A 17,870-nucleotide genomic window follows, 5' to 3' on the forward strand; every position below is an offset into this window, starting at 1 on the left:
TGAGAAGGAAAAAGATGGGTTTTTTTTTTCCCTCCTTTGGAGCTTAATTCCATGTACCATCCCAAAGTATCTTACCAAAATGTTCTTCTTCCGAGGAGGAGGAGGAGGAGGAGGAGGAGGAGGAGGAGGAAGAAGAAGAAGAGGAGGAGACCCATTGCTTGTCCGTAGAATTGGAAAAGGGAACAAAATGCAGGACAAATTTCAGAACAGCAACAATCTTAGCAAACAGGGTAAATACAAAATTCTATTTCTCCTACTGTATTGTTAAACAAGAGGCCAAAAGTGCTGCCCTCTGTTGGATGCTACAAAAAAAGAAAGCTTTCGTTAGACATGCCTTAGCAGAGCTCCACGCTACTTCTTCATCACAACTGCAAACTTTGTGAAGAAGAACAGTGTTAATCGATGGTAGCAAAAATTCAGAAGTATCCAGTAGCATCTTTTGTAATGTACACCTTTTATTCAAAGATACAAGCTCAGTTCATGAAAACGTATGCTTCTTAATAAAATTTGTTAGTCGGAAAGTTTTGAATAAAATTTGTTAGTCAGAAAATTTTGCATAACATTTGTTAGCTGGAAAATGACACTTTTTGTCATTTTGGTCAATCACAACTGGGGTCTCACAAAAAGAGACATAGCCTAAACTATTCTAGGTTATTGATGTTATTTTTCTAGTGCATTCAATCCACCCTACCATTTATGGAATGTTTTCCCACAAGCCACAATCATTTCCTATGCGTCTCTAAATGCCAGAATAAGACACGTTTCCTAGAATGTGCTACACCATGATATAACCATGGTTTACTAAGTAAACCATAATCGACTGGGTTGGTACAGAACACTACATTAAAATCAAGACTTTCAGAAGGCTGCCCTAAACCAAGCTTACCCAGGCACTGTTATGATGATAGTCTGTTTCTATGCTCAACATTCATCTACCTAATACAAGGATTTTTATTTTATTACCATCAAGTTCCATATCAAAAATAACTGAGAGTTTATTTAAAAGGCTTCATGTAACAAGGCAAAGTGGTGAAAAATTCCTTTAAACCATAATTTAAAAAGGAACACACAGTTATTCCTATGCCAAATATCTTTTAAAAAAAAAAAAAATATGAGCAGCACCATGTAAGTTACTCAGGTATTTTACAATATACTTGGAAGGCCATTAGCGTAAGTGGGGGGGAGGGGAGTTGTGCAGACATCCTCCACCAGAAATGTGTGTTGAGCCTTGCACACATAAGTGGATTAAGCCAGTTTAACTGGTTTTTAAAGAATTTTCAAGAAGTAAAGTCACAAAACGTAGTAGATTTGTCTGAATGTAAAACAGAGGAAAGGGGAGAATTGGTCACTTCTGCCTTCATAAGCTTGAGAGCCCATACCTAACATTCAAGCCATAAGTATTGACCTTGCTTGCTCACTTCTCATGGCACTGTGTAACTTTTTCCCTTGGGAAGTTGGCACTCTTTGAAAGTTTTCAGCTGAAGTCACGGTCTGGAAGTACAAGTGGGGCAATCAAAGTCCAAAGATACAGGAGAAGCCCAACCCAGCTGGATGAAATCTTCACCCAGACAGCAGTCCATGGGCTGGTCAGCTCTTGGCGGATTTCATTAGGCCTGGAGGAAAGAAATACAGAGGAACATCAAACATTCAGTTTAAAAGATTCCTGCCCATCATATCCAACCTTTTGTAAATTATAAATATTCCTCAGGGTGACATATATGATTCTTCTAGTGTTTAATCACAGTCATCCTATGAAGTTGGAGAATGTCTGGCTCTAGGACAGCTGATGGGGTTAAAACCATCTCTGAGAAATGACACATTTATCCATTCTAAGAAACCATCATTCCTACATGTTCAAGCTCACTCTGAAGCTGAATAGCCGTGCACTGGTACACCAACCAAAGAATTTTCAAAGTTCCTAAGGAAAAGAACTCTATGCACAGAACAAAGCATATTCAAAGGTGTTGTTTCATGCACCAAGCACAAATGAAGTCATCTTCAGCAGGCTACAACTAAGTCTGCTACAGGAAACCACATTGTTCACGTCAGATTATCTGTTGTGTTTTTCTAGGGTACAATGAAAACAGAAACATATTTGTTCCAGCCTGTAACACCTATTTGTTTCGGCATCTGAACACAGCTGGATAGCAACTGCAACACAAGAGTTGACGCACTATTGCTAATCAGATTCTCAGGCCTACCAAATGCAATGGAAACTTGTAATGGAGACAACACATGCATCAGCTGTAACCTTCATGTTCAGCTCAGACCTTCTTCTTCTACGTCATTCTCTAATGCCTTCACTAACACGATTATACGGAGTACCATTTGGAATAGTGTTTCTCATTTGGTAACTTGAAGTCATGAGGTCTTCAAGTTCCAGAAGTTCCAGTATAGAAATAAAATTATTCTATTCTATTCTATTCTATTCCCCTGTCAGCATCGGGTGACCAAGTTTGAGAAACACCAGTTTAGAAACTTCAGAAATTTCACCATTCCAAATACAGTACAACAAATTAATCAACTGAAATTCTATTTTTCAGTCACTGTAGACCAGTGTTTCTCAACCTTAGTGACTTTATGCAGAGGTGGGATTCACTTACCTTCCCTACCGGTTTGCAAATATGAGCCTCTTCCGCGCATGCGCACGACTTTCCATGCATGCGCAAGGGCTCAAAAACGTGGCTAAATAGGAGGGCATTATGTCCGTGCGGGTGGGCAGAGCCTCCCACAATCACCACTACTGGTTCGCACGAACCGGACAGAACCGGCTGAATCCCACCTCTGATTTATGTCTATGGAGATTCTCCATAGAAGCTTCTTGGATGAGAAGTGAAACGTCTTTGAAAAAAAACCCAAGAAAGTCCAGTTGAAAAAGCACCTTTGGGATTTAACAACTTTAGCTGTTTGGAAGTCCACATATCTTAAAGGTTGAAAAACACTGCATTGGACTAATACCACACTAGTTCTAATCCCATTTCAGATCCGTCAAAAGCTATACTACCAAGTATTTTCAGCAGGATGCTCTTTTCGGTTTGCTGATTTATTAAACTGGGCCTTCACAGTAGCAACTGCATAACTGCCATCGAAAACAGACCTGAGATATAACCGGGTGGAGTTGCATCCCAAACCCAACTAGGGCCAATTCCAATTCATTTTTTGGGTTGGGTTGTTTTTGAGAGATCATTTTAGGTCAACTCGAATGTTATCTAAGAGAAATTTATCAAAAAAAAAAAAAACCCACCTCTACTCAAATCCACGAGATATTTTACAATTCCCTTCCTCCCACTGCTCGCCCCCACACCCCTATTTTAACAGAGGCATTCCTAAGGTTAAAAAACAAGTTCTACTCCTAGCTGTTTTTACCTTGAAGTTGTATGGAAGTTGTATGGAACTGATGCTTATGAATGGGGCTGCCCATTAGTAAAATGGGTGAACAAGGATTCCTTCCTGAAGCTGACGAAATGCAGAAGCCACATAATGTTTTTATGAGCTGCTGAAGCCGCTTGTTTTTTAATATACAGTCTCTTTTTGACAGTTCATGAAAACATTGTGGAGCTTCCGGGTTCCTAAGTGTGGATTGTCAGTAAATCAGACTTTCTTCCCACAGGACTATCTGTACATCCCATTTCATTCCGTCAGGATAGATGCACATAAGTTTGACACATTCAGCATTTATTAATCCTAAAAATAATTCCAAAATCCCCGAGCATGTCACTCCAAATGAGGCTGGCTTCTAGCTCCGTTAGAAGAGAAAGAAAAGACCATTCAAGGGAAACTATGAGGCCTGGAATTGCTACACGCCTCCAAACTCACAGTTCCAAATCAAACATCCAGGCAAACTCCAACTGATGGAACACAGCCTGTGTCCTCAAAGGCCTTGTGAAAGTCCAACAAACGGGAAATGAGTGCAAGAGAAGAACTGTTGCTCAGACTGTAAGAACACCAGTTTATGTGGACAAAATCTCCTGATAGTTTTAAAGGGCAAAGGTCGACTGTCAAAACCTTGCGGCATTTTTTGCAAACCTGTATTAGTAAGACTAGTCTAGATGGAGCACACCAGGGGTGAAATCCAGCAGATTCTCACAGGTTCTGGAGAACCGGTAGCAGAAATTTTGAGCAGTTCGGAGAACCGGTAGTGGAAATGTTGAGTAGTTTCTCAAAGTAGAACCGGCAAATACCACCTCTGGCTGGCCCCAGAGTAGAGTGGGAATCGAGATTTTGCAATATCTTTCCCTTGGAGTGGGGTGGGAATGGAGATTTTGCAGTATCCTTCCCCTGCCATGCCCACCAAGCGACGGCCACAGAACCAGTAGGGAAAAATTTTAGATTTCATCCCTGGAGCACACCATGCTAAACCTGGAAGCTAAAACATATGAAGAACGGTTGCAGGATCTGGGCATGGCTAGCCTAGTGAAGAGAAGGATCAGGGCCGACATGATAGCAATATTTGAGGGGCTGTCACAGAGAAGGAGGGGAGATAACCTATTTTCTAAACCACCCGAAAGCCAGACAAGGAACAATGGATGGAAACTGTTGAAGGAGAGATTCAACCTAGAAATAAGGAGAAATTTTCTGACAGTGAGAACAATCAACCAGTGGAACATCTTGCCTTCAAAAGTTGTGGTGCTTCATCACTGGAGTCTTTCAAGAAGCTACACATCCATTTGTCAGAAATAGTACAGGGTCTCCTGCAAGAACAGGGGGTTGGACTAGATGACCTACAAGGACCCTTCTAACTCTGTTATTTCTTATTATTAAAATAGCGTTACCCAAACTTTTTCCTTCATTACCCAAAACCACTTATCAGAAAGTTTTAATAAATCTCGAGAACTGATTATAAGCCCCTTCCTTTAGCATCGTCGTAACGTTGGTCACTGAACAAATGGCCCTAACTTGAGGACTACCTCTATTACAAAAACAGTATCACTGAAATGATCTTTATGTCATTTGAACAAGTCACCATGGATAATTGATGCCATTATTCAAATTTTTGCCTTGGGAACATTTCAAGTCTATTTTAGTAAACTTTAAACATCCATGTTGTGATGGGTAATGGGTTCATGTGTTGTTACCCAAAGAAAAACCACTTTTACCCAGGTTTGGGTGATTTATTTAGACTTGAGAAGCCACCGGGCTAAACCATACTGTGGTTTGTTTGGTTCTGATTGAGCTTCTGCTGCAAACTCAGCCACCGTGGCTTGCAGACCAGGGTCTGGCACGTAAACCCAGCCGAGCGTAACTGATTCAATAAACTTCAGTTAAGCATGCCGCAGTTTAGGGCAAGGTGGGGAAACCTGCCAAAGCCTTTGTAAATGAGTAACAGCCTCCCAGATGACTTTTTCCTGCCTTCTTCTTCTTTTTTTTTTTTTTGCTTTAATTTATACGCCGCCCTTCTCCGGAGACTCAGGGCGGCTTACAATGCGTTAAGCAATAGCCTTCATACTTTTGTATATTTATACAAAGTCAGCTTATTGCCCCCACAATCTGGGTCCTCATTTCACCTACCTTTGAAAGGATGGAAGGCTGAGTCAACCTTGAGCCTGGTGAGATTTGAACTTGCAGTAATTGCAAGCAGCAGTTGTTAATAACCATGCTTTAGTCCACTGTACTACAGGCTCTTCTCAAAGAAGAGAAAGAAACTCCCAAAGAAACTCCAACCCATTGGGGGGTGGGGGGGAAGCAAAAAGACCTCCAGACAACCAGTAGGACACCGTTCCTCAACCACGGCAGCTTTAAATTGCGTGGACTTCACAATTCATGCTGGCTGGGAATTTCTGGAGTTGACGTCCTCGCATCTTAAAAGCTGCCAAGATTGAGCAATACTACTGTAAGGCCTTGTTGACACCCACACCCACACCACTAATGTGTGGGGCAGGGCTGGATTCTCCCAGTCCCATCTATGCGGTAGCAAAACCAGCCAGCCTGTCTGTCTGCTTGGGGGAGAAGAAGAATAGGATTTATTTGCTGCATTATAGGTCCTCCTTTCCTGGCCCTTTCCTTGTTTTTTTTTTTTTTTTTCAGCCTGGCTCTTGCAGTTACGCACTCAGCCTGACCTTGGATGTCCTCTTCTCCAAGGGAAAAGCAAGATCGAGAACCCAACCCCAATTTAGCATGCAAACCCTTCTCTGGTTTGTTTTCATTCGGAAAGGGGCAGCGGCAGCAGCCAAGAATTTGGCAGGGCAGCCTGGATTTTTGGTCAGAGCAGTGTCACGGACCGGACCATCTTCCATTCTACACACACACACACAAACACACACACACACACACTCCACGCCAATCCTGCTGAGGCAATATATGGCCAGTGCCAGCCCACTGCAGCTCGACTTGGCACCGTTTGCAGGTCTGGGGGGACGTGACAGAAAGTCATGCGCTAAAAATAACCGAAGGACTCGGCGATAATGTTCTGGGCAAATGAATATATAGTGGTTTTCGGGATGAGGCAATGCTGTTTGCAACCACCGTCTCACCTCCCCTGCATTCTCTCCCCACCTCCACCCCCCCACCCCCGGTCCCTCACCCCAAATGCTCCACTCTAGGCACGGCTTGCCAGCTTGTAAGCAGCACCTGCTTCTTCTCCCCCAGCCAACGTCGAGTTCATCTGAGGCGAAGGCATTTTTTTTTCCCTCTTCCCAAAGCTTGACTTGCGCCAAGCTGACAAATCATGCTGGTTTCCTAGGCAACGGGAAGAGGGTAAAGCAGGAACGCTAGAAACCTGAAGAAGCATAGCGCATCCTGAGAAGCTGGGATTTTTTTTTTGTAAGAAAAAAAAAACCTGTGATTTGAGTAAGCCATAGCAGGTTGCTTCAGCCAGCACGCTAAATTATGTTGTGAGGATTGTTTACACCTCACATGAAGCCCAACCCAAGCAGATTTTTTTTTTTTAATTTGATTTATATGCCACCCTTCTCCGGAGACTCAGGGCGGCTTACAATGCGTTAAGCAATAGCCTTCATCCTTTTGTATATTTATACAAAGTCAGCTTATTGCCCCCACAACTGGGTCCTCAATTTACCTACCTTAGAAAGGATGGAAGGCTGAGTCAACCTTGAGCCTGGCGAGATTCAAACCTGCAGTAATTGCAGGCAGCTGGTCTTAATAAAGGGTGCTTTAGACCACTGTACTACCAAGGCTCTACCACGATTATGGTTTAATATCTTCTTGGTACCATTCTTTGCTATACACCTTTCTTCCTAAGCTTAAGAAACCCCATTCAATTTGGGTTCTGTTTATTGGATTTGTTTATTGTAAATAGGAACCATTTCAGTCAGGCCCAACTCTAGAAACGGTTGCCTCTAGAAGGTGCTAGATGCAGGAAGGCAAAGAGCTAGAAGAGTGAGGATATACACCAGGGACGGGTTCCAAATCCCATCGCTACCGGTTCGCTTGCGTGCGCATGGCACTTCTCCGCATGCACAGAAGCGTCTGGGCGGGTGGGTGGAGCCTCCCACCACGACTACCAGTTCACCTGATGTGGTGTGAACCAGTAGCAACTCTCCACTGATATACACCATGCCACCTGCTCTGCATCTTCTACGTTATTCTGCTGTCTATAGAAAATGTCCAAATATCAGTCTTGAAAGAGTTTGCACCCTAGTTTGCACTTGAAAAAGGAAGGAACACCATCTCAAACAATGTCAAACTATTTACTAAGTCTGCACTATTAACCTTCTCATCGTTCCCATCACCCATCTCCTTCCACTTACGACTGTATGACTGTAACTTTGTTGCTTGGATCCTTACGATTTATATTATTGTTTCCCGATTGCTAATTTGTACCCTATGACTATCATTAAGTGTTGTACCTTATGATTCTTGATTAACGTATCTTTTCTTTTATGTACACTGAGAGCCTATGCACCAAGACAAATTCCTTGTGTGTCCAATCACACTTGGCCAATAAAAAATTCTATTCTATTCTATTCTATTCTATTCTATTCTATTCTATTCTATTCTATTCTATTCTATTCTATTCTATTCTATTCTATTCTATTCCATTCCATTCCATTCCATTCCATTCCTTTCCATTCCATTCTAGGAGGCAGCATCTGTCTGCCTGTCTTTACCTTAAAAACAGACAAGCTCATACAGGAAAGTAAAACATGGATACCCACCATTGAGGACTCATCCAAAACCACATTAGAAGTCCATGAAGAGAGCACTAGCTAATAAATGCTCAAAAGGTTAAAATCCCAGGAGCATAAAGTTCTGGACCAGTTGATGTTTTCAAACAGCCTTCAGATAGCCACCCCATTCTTTAAACACAACTCAAGTTAATGAAACTTGAAAATTATTTGAAACAGATGGAACTGGAGCAGGGGAAGAAGGGCAGTGCCAGTTGTACACACCTGTACCAGTTGGTAAGTGTCATCATGATGTAGAGGGAGGCCAGGAAGAGGCAGATATGGAAAAAGGTGTAGTTGTAAGACACTCCATCCTCTTCGTTGTCATAAGCCCGGTGTACCCCATCTTCCAGGTTAGTGTTTCCACCCCCTAGCATCGCTGGGCTTTCTTCTGTGAGCATCATCTTGTTCACTTGTGTATGGTCCGAGGAACGGATGCTAGAATCAAAACAAATGAGGCTGAGTAGGTTTATCTGCAATCAGTATCACTCTCCCTCCTGCTCATCCTCCATACTCACAATCCATTATTCACTTATCGATGGAGAAACTCTTTGGATCCATCGTTTTAAAGCTTATTAAAAAATTTAAAAGCATCGTTTAAATCTAGTTTTATCAAGAGGGTGTCATAGGGTAAATGAAGAATTGGGGGTGGAAATCACCTCCAACTTCTATGGCCTGTTTTAGAAGCAAGTCCTTTGGGACTGGTAGAGATATTCGACATTTTTTTAAAAAAATTTGATTTATATGCCGCCCTTCTCCGGAGACTCAGGGTGGCTTACAATGCGCTAAGCAATAGCCTTCATCCTTTTTGTATATTTATACAAAGTCAGCTTATTGCCCCCACAACTGGGTCCTCAATTTACCTACCTTAGAAAGGATGGAAGGCTGAGTCAACCTTGAGCCTTGGCGAGATTCGAACCTGCAGTAATTGCAGACAGCTGGTCTTAATAACCAGCTTAATAACAGGGTGCCTTAGACCACTGTACTACCAAGGCTCTTGATACCAAGGATCTATTTTGAAAATAGATTGTGGCAATTCTTTTAAAATTGCTGCCAAGGTCGATCCAACCAGGGACCAAACCTCCATTTACCATAAAGCAAACATACATGAATAAGGATGTGGAAAGCCTCTCAGAATTGAGATCAGAACATTCTGGAGATCTTGGGGCTGTTCCATTTCCTTTCCAGACCCTGCCCCTCCAAGAGTGATTGGGTGGTTTCTGGAAGTTAATCCTCCAAACCAGAAGCTATTTGTGATGTACTAGGGCAGTGAGGGAGAACCTTTTTGGTGCCGAGTGCCCAAAGTGCATGTGCGTGCATGTGAATGTGTGCTCATGTGCGCGCAAACCCCCAAACTGCAATACGAGCACCCCTGCACATGTGCTCTGTCCCCCCTCCATTGCCCATTTTTGGCTTCCAGGTTGGTGCAGGAGGCCTTCCAGGCCCAAAATGGGGCGTGAGGAGCCATGCGCGGTGCTCCTGTGCCCCGTTTTGCCTTCCAGGTTGGTGAAAGAGGCCTTCGAGGCCCAAAATGGGGTGCGGGGGACGGGGCACGTGCATGCGCGCGAACCCCCAAAATGCAATGCGAGTGCCCCCCACACATGCACCCTGCTCCCCATGCATGGGCGGCAGGGACCCAAAGACCAGCTGGCCAGCGGGAGGCACGCACGCATACGCGGTGGAGCTGGGCTGGGGCGACAGCTGGCGTGCCCGCAGAGAAGGCTCTGTGTGCCACCTGTGGCATGCATGCCATAGGTTCGCCATCACGGTACTAGGGATAATCAACCCCAAAACAGGACTCTAGATCACCTCTAATAGTGTGTAGGATTTACTTAAGACAACCATTCCTGGAATGGCTAGGACTGGAGGAGATTCTTGGTAGCGGGAAGGAGAATCAGAGCATTCCAAGCTTCTGTAGGATATTCTGTTTCAGGCAGTGGTAGGTTGCCCCTGGTCCAGACCGGTTCACAAGAACCAGTAGTAAAACTGGTGGGAGGCCCCACCCACCGCCCCAGATATCATCATCAGTGATCTGCGCATGTGCAGAAGCAAGGCACGTGTGCGAGCTAAGTGAGTGCGCCCACGCGATCCTGTCGCCAACCGGTAGTAAAGGTAAGTAGAAGTCACCCCTGGTTTCAGGGTCTGTGAATATTGTATATCCCTACAAATAAGACTAATCATCACTATAATCCTCAAGTCCTGCTCCTGATAATTCCATATCATAATCACCTCAAATTTAATTTGCCTTTGTTTCTCCTTGACAGGTTGACATTTATAGCCCACCTTTGCTATTTCCAAAGAATGCCTATAGGGACCATGTAAGGTCCACCGGCATTCTTGTCAGCAAAGACAACGGAAAGGGTTGACCTTATCTTCCAAAGCACCCGAGGGCAAGACAAGAAGGAATGGATGGAAACTTATCAAGGAGAGAAGCAACCTAGAACTAAGGAGAAATTTCCTGGCAGGGAGAACAATTAATCAGTGGAATGGCTTATGTCCAGAAGTTGTGGGTGCTCCATCACTGGAGGTTTTCAAGAAGAGATTGGACAGCTATTTGTCCAGCATGGTATAAGGTCTCCTGCTTGAGCATGGGGTTAGATTAGAAGACCTCCAAGGTTCCTTCCAACTCTGTTATTCTGTATTCTGAATGTGCGGCATGCCAACTTCCCATTTCATTATGTCTCATTAAGTGTATCTAATAACACATGGCAAGCAGATGGGTCATGGAATCTGGCACACTCCTGATATGACAATGTGACTGTAAGTGTGGTATCTGCATATCTGGCACACCCCAGAGAAGGGAAGATGATCCTTCTACCCTGAGTACAGGAACCATATGGGGAAAGAGCACAAATCCTACCGTGTTACTCTGAAAATAAGCCCTCCTCCAAAAATAAGCCCTCCTTGACAATATTTAACCGCATGGGCAGCTGGTTCCCGCCATTTCCTCTGGTTAGAGTTAGGGAGACAGAGCTGGAAATCAGGTAAGATGGCAAAAGGAGCCCCGTCTTGCTCCACGTGCTCCAAAATAATAAGCTCTCCCTGAAAATAAGTCCAAGTGCTTATTTCCGGGTTCAAAAAAAATATAAGACACGGTCTTATTTTCGGGAAACATGGTATATAGTCTGGTTTTGCTCCCTTATCAATAAACACTTCATGTGATACAGGTTTTTCCTTGGCTGTTATTTTTTTTTTTTAATTTGATTTATATGCCGCCCTTCTCCGGAGACTCAGGGCGGCTTACAATGCGCTAAGCAATAGCCTTCATCCTTTTGTATATTTATACAAAGTCAGCTTATTGCCCCCACAAACTGGGTCCTCAATTTACCTACCTTAGAAAAGATGGAAGGCTGAGTCAACCTTGAGCCTTGGCTGGATTCGAACCTGCAGTAATTGCAGGCAGCTGGTCTTAATAACCAGCTTAATAACAGGGTGCCTTAGACCACTGTACTACCAAGGCTCTTTTTATTGAAATATGATCAGATGCATGGGGAGAATGGTCTTTATAAGCCAGCCTATAAAAAGTATAAATATTCACCAGGTTGGTTAAAGCTGTACTTTCTAGGAAGAGACTGCAAGGAGATAGTTTTAACCATTTTAAACCCTTCCAAGTCCCTACTCTTCTAAATAATCTGCACTAAAGACTTTCAAGAATACCATGGATAGCCAAGAAAACAAACCATTGGATCATAGAACAAAAAAAAAAAAATCCAGAATTTTCACTCAAGGCACAAACAACCAGGGTCAAATTTTGGACACATAATGCAAAAGACCCAACTCCCTTGAGAAATCCATAATTCTGGGAAAAGGGGAAGGAAAGAGAAGAGGAGCAGCAAGTTGATGGACTTCATTACAATAGTGATAGGTGCAACAACACTGTAAAGCCAGAAGGGGCAGTACTGGGGCCAGATCATTCTGGAAAACGTCAACATCTCCATGGTGGCTCAGAATCAACACCAAACTAATGGCATATATTCAATTTCTCAGCATGTGCATGTATACATCCGAAACTAGACTGTGTTGTTTCTCTGTGTCATATAATATATGTGGGTATGTGCGTAATATTTTATTTATTTATTTATTTATATTTTTGTCATGTTTATATAGTGTACATTGGAGGTGGTGACCCTTCGAGAGCTGTACGCAACAAAATTTCATTTTAATGTACGCCAATTAGTGTACATTTAAAGTGGCAATAAAGTTATGCTAAGACTAATCAATCAAGAAAAAACAATTGCTACCAACCTGCCTTCCATTGAGGACCTATATACTGTATAACCTGTATAAAAAGAGGGCTGTGAAAATATTTACAGACCCCTCGCATCCTGGACATAAATTTGTTTCAACTGCTACCCTCAAAATGATGCTATAGAGGACTGCACACCAGAACAAATAGACACAAGAACAGTTTTTTCTCAAACGCCATCACTCTGCTAAACAAATAATTCCCTCAACACTGTCAAACTATTCACTAAGTCTGCAATACTATTAATCTTCTCATCGTTCCTATCACCCATCTCCTCCCACTTATGCCAGTATGACTGTAACTTTGTTGCTTGTATCCTTACAATTTATATTGACTGTTTCCTAATATGATTTGATTGCTTATTTGAACCCTATGACTATCATTAAGTGTTGTACCTTAGGATTCTTGACGAATGTATCTTGTCTTTTTATGTACACTGAGAGCATATGCACCAAAGACAAATTCATTGCGTGTCCAATCACACTTGGCCAATAAAGAATTGAATTCTATTCTATTCTATTCTATTCTATTCTATTCTATTCTATTCTATTCTATTCTATTCTATTCTATTCTATTCTATTCTATTCTATTATTCTATTCTATTCTATTCTATTCACATTTTATTTATAAATAAAAAGAGCAATTTGAATCTCATAACCAGCAGAGGGAGTCCTGCAGCTGAAACGGAGATACTCATTGTACAGAAAACATCTTAGCAAAGCATTGTTGGGCCCCGGAACAATATCTCACTGAGCCACAATGTGATTTGTTTGGTTTTGCCTTAGGATGCAGACATGCTGATCTGCAAACAGTTGATGGATTAGCACGTTTCTGTAACCCTAATCCATTTTGTCCATTCATTATAATACGAATGCTTAAGCAAACCAGGGCTTAAATTCGTGCAGGTCATTGGTTTCAGGAATCTCACCTTATGAAGAGGGTGCAGAAGACAAATATGATTAGGCCTACAATGCTTGGGGCATCCCACCATTGAGTTGCTTGGACATTCTCAGGCAGAGCTGTTGTGCTGTTCCCTGCCGTTCTTACCAGGAGAGTTGGATTGCAGTGTTTATCTAGGAAAAAAGAAAAGAGAAAATTCTACGCACAATTTCATTTCAAGTTTGACCATTGCCTGCTCCTCAAACTCTCCCAGCCTTGCTGATTGGTCAGGTCCTCCTAGGGAGCGAGGTAGAAATGTTCACCCGCCCACAGCACCAGGAAGAGGCTTAGCCCATTTTTTATTTTTATTTTTTAATTTGATTTATATGCCGCCCTTCTCCGGAGACTCAGGGCGGCTTACAATGCGTTAAGCAATAGCCTTCATTCTTTTGTATATTTTATACAAAGTCAGCTTATTGCCCCCACAAACTGGGTCCTCAATTTACCTACCTTAGAAAGGATGGAAGGCTGAGTAAACCTTGAGCCTGGTAAGATTCGAACCTGCAGAAATTGCAGGCAGCTGTGTTAATAACAGGGTGCATTAAACCACTGTACTACCAAGGCTCTCCGTCCAGCATGAATCATGAAAGGTGGGGTTCTTTTCCCCAGAAGAGGGCACTGTGCCTGAATTTGTAGAGAAAACTGGCAAAAAAGTAATGGAAGATGTTTAAAAGTCCAAGAATCCAGGCATGTCTGTTAGAACAAGGGTGTCAACTTTGCAAAGCTTTCAACTTGCCATCTTTCGGAAACTTGACAAAGGGTGTCAGACTCAAGGCCCGGTGGCCGGATCTGGCCCTTGGGGTGCTTAGATCTGGCCTACGGAGCCGCCCTAGAAACAACAAAGAACCGGCCTGCGGTGCCTTCTCCCAGCGAAAATGGAGCTCGAGAGAGAATTTCTCTTGGCTTGGTCGGGTACCATGTTGGACATTTCTTTTTAAGAAGCAGGTTCCATCTTTTTAAAAAAAAAAAAAAAAGGCACAAAGCCTTCAAAAAATCAACAGAGTAACACGGCTTACCTGGTACGTTGGCCAAAGCTGACCAGGTGACATACATGGTGTAGAGGGTAATGATGGAGGCTTGGAGAAGGCCAGAATGAGGCTGAGCATCCTGTAGAGAAACATAAGGAGCAAAAAAAACCCAAACAGATTCAGGGCAAACCAGGTACAATAATGGGGGTTCCTTCGCACTATGCTACCATGATCATATTCATTGATTGCTCTAGATCAAGGGTGTCAAACTCACGGCCCGTGGGCTGGATGCGTCGCAACCTGGCCCTGCCCCCACCCAGTCTAGCAAAGGGGGGGAAAGTCCCAATACGTCACGTGATCCTGGCGTGACAATGCCGGTTTGACACCCCTGCTCTAGATATTATTGCTCTAGTTCAGGGGTGTCAAACTCAAGTTCATTGAGGGCTGCATCAGGATTGTGTTTGACCTTGGGAGGGCCAGGGGGTGTGGCCAGGGTGGGCGTGGCCATCTTGACATCACTCGTGTCAGCAGGGGCACCTGTGGTGCCCCAAACGCTCTGCCAGCGAAAATGGACTCCCAAGCTCCGTTTTTGGCTGCGACAGCCTCCTGCAACTCTCTGCCAGCGAAAAAGGAGCTTGGGAGGGCCATGGGTGGCCCTCCTGAGCTCTGTTTTCACTGGCAGAAGCACCACGGACCGGTCCTTTGCTGTTTCCAGGGCAGCCCCGCAGGCCAGATCTAAGCACCCCGTGAGCCGGATCCGGCCTCTGGGCCTTGAGTTTGACACCCCTGCCATAGATGCTAGCAGATAACAGTCAGAAGGATCCCCAGCTATGTGGAAAGAAGCTCATGGTAGTGATGGAACAGCCTGCTCCCTGTTGCAAGAATGGCATTCCATTCTCAGGTTTTTCCCTAGGCTGGCAAAATTGGTTTTTAGAAGGCACTTGGCGACTACGAAGGATCCCCCAGGTCCTAAATCTGCCATATTACTTTTAATGATAAAATAATGACAATAAATAATACATATTACATTGTAAATGTCTACCCTCACTCTATCTAAGATGAAGGCGATGGGGAAAGATATACATAAATGGTTCACAATACACTCTGAGCACAATTACTTCAGGGGCGGGCTTCAAAAATTTTAGCAAGGGGTTCTCTGCCCAGTTGCTGGGTGGGTGTGGCTATGGTGGGCTATTCGGCCTCCTGCACCACAGCAGGTGGGGGGCATTTTTGCCCTCCCCAGGCTCCGGAGGCCCTCTGGAGGCCAGAAACGGGCCCATTTCCGACCTTCCCGGACTTCCAGTAGGCCCATTTTTCACCCTCCCCAAGTCTCCGTGTGCACCCTGCACTTACCTGCATCCAAAACTGGCCATGTGGGGACTACTGGGAGGGGTGGGGTGGGTAGGGCAGGGCAGGGCCAGCCAGGAGTGGGATTTGGGGGTTCTCCGAACTGCACAGAATCTTAGCTAGAGGGTCTCCCGAAGCCCTGCGAACCCCCAGCAGCCCATCCCTGAAGTATTTACCTGGACCTTGGGCAGTACAGAGACCACAGAGACCACAATGCAGAAGATGAGATTGAGGCTGATTAAGATCTTGCTTTCAGTACAGCCATCTGATTTGGTGTAATAGACGTAGAGTAGCACAATGGCAGCAATGGAGACAGCGTAGAACAGAAAGGTGAAGAAAAACAGAGCTGCGGAAGAGGAGGAGGGAAAGGCCCATCAGATCCGACAATGTAGAATTTATGAGGCATTTGCTTCAACATGCTGAAGATTTGCCTGATACACCCCTTAGCTCAACAATGGTGGGTTACGCCATCATATTAGTTGTTTATTTGCTTTGAGTTAGTTTACTTTAGTTAACTTTATGCTTTTAGATTCATGGATTACATGAATGCCACCATCATGGTTTGTACATCTGAATTCAGGCTTAGTAAGAGGTTTACAACCAAAGCCCCAGCTCCAGGTGGCCCATTCAAACTTTGGGTGCGGAGGCCCTAGAAAAAATGCCTTTGAACTGTGATATTTAATGAGGTAGAAGGGATACGGTGACTGAATGCAAGGAAAGTACCTAGATTAATAGCATTAGATTAAATGAGCCATGGTGGCGCAGTGGTTAGAATGCAGTACTGCAAGCTGCTTCTGCTGATTGCCGGCTGCCAGCAATTTGGCAGTTCGAATCTCACCGGCTGAAGGCTGACTCAGCCTTCCATCCTTCTGAGGACAGTAAAATGAGGACCCAGATTGTTGGAGGCAATAGGCTGACTCTGTAAACCGCTTAGAGAGGGTTGTAAAAGCACTGTGAAGCGGTATATACATCTAAGTGCTATTGCTATTATTTTTTTTATTTTTTATTTTTTTTTATTTTTATTTATTTTTATATGCCGCCCTTCTCCGGAGACTCAGGGCGGCTTACAATGCGTTAAGCAATAGCCTTCATACTTTTGTAAATTTTATACAAAGTCAGCTTATTGCCCCCACAAACCGGGTCCTCATTTTACCCACCTTAGAAAGGATGGAAGGCTGAGTCGACCTTGAGCCTGGTGAGAATTGAACTCGCAGTAATTGCAGGCAGCTGGATGTTAAATGCTGCCTTAATAGGAGGCATTAGCCTCCTACGCCACTCAGGCTCCTGAGTGCTTTTAATTAAATCAGTGCTTTTACACAATATTGTTTAGTAATATGGAAAGATGTAGAGTTTGTTCTAGTCTTAGCCGCATCTACAGTATTTCCCTGAAAATAAAACCCAACCAGAAAATAAGTCCTAGCATGATTTTTCAGGATGCTCGTAATATAAGCCCTACCCCCAAAATAAGCCCGAGTTAAGATTGTCAGCCAGATGGGTGCATTTAGTACATTTCCTCAAAAATAAGATCTAACTGGAAAATAAGCCCTAATGCGTCTTTTGGAACAAAAATTAATATAAGACCTGGTCTTATTTTCAGGGAAACACAGTAGTTCACATGTAGCATTTCATGCTAACAGCAAGGATAGTATCTTTCAGTTATGGGGCACTTGGGGTAAAATGACACAAGTGCAATAATATCCTATGACCCTAGTTTTACCTTAAACATGACCCTGCTATTCTACGCCAGCTAGGTTCTCTAGTCTACAGATTACAGTGCTAACCAGCATTCTGTTGCTTTCATTCCAACAGTTTGGAGATGTTAGACACAAATTTAAAAGTTAAGTTCAAGCTATGTTTCCTTCTCCCCTCTCCCCGTATCTCATAGCAATAGCACCTAGACTTATATACTGCTTCACAGTGCTTTTACAGCCCTCTCTAAGCAGTTTACAGAGTCAGCCTCTTGCCCCCAACAATCTGGGTCCTCATTTTATCCACCACAGAAAGACAGAAGGCTGAGTCCAACCTTGAGCCTGGTGAGATTCGATCTGCCAAACTGCTGGCAGCCAGTGATCAGCAGAAGTAGCCTGCAGTACTGCAGTCTAACCACTGCGCCACCACGGCTCATGCCTTTACTTTCTTTGGCTTACTAGTTCTTATTCTTTCTCCATGCTCTGCACAGAATTACTTACGCAAAAGGGAATAACATGAAGGACATGTATGTGTTAAGGATGCAGCAAAATCCAACTG

The 17,870-nt window shown here is 43.6% G+C and overlaps 1 protein-coding gene across 1 annotated transcript in view; it reads right to left on the reverse strand.

Moving 5' to 3' along the window:
- Positions 1–466: 466 nt before the first annotated feature.
- The window catches only part of SERINC2 (serine incorporator 2), a 36,694-nt gene continuing 19,290 nt past the window's right edge, over positions 467–17,870 (reverse strand). The window contains exons 6-10 of the mRNA XM_070949294.1: positions 15,800–15,969; positions 14,325–14,415; positions 13,298–13,442; positions 8,349–8,561; positions 467–1,613 (exon numbers count right to left, since the gene is read on the reverse strand). Of these exons, the coding sequence (XP_070805395.1) occupies positions 1,475–1,613; positions 8,349–8,561; positions 13,298–13,442; positions 14,325–14,415; positions 15,800–15,969 (758 nt within the window). The 3' untranslated portion in view covers positions 467–1,474. The remainder of the gene's footprint in view (positions 1,614–8,348; positions 8,562–13,297; positions 13,443–14,324; positions 14,416–15,799; positions 15,970–17,870) is intronic.

The sequence above is a fragment of the Pituophis catenifer genome, unplaced genomic scaffold (assembly GCF_029215685.1).
Source record: "Pituophis catenifer annectens isolate HBS135680 unplaced genomic scaffold, rPitCat1.0.hap2 SCAF_9, whole genome shotgun sequence".
Classification (NCBI taxonomy): Eukaryota; Metazoa; Chordata; class Lepidosauria; order Squamata; family Colubridae; genus Pituophis; species Pituophis catenifer.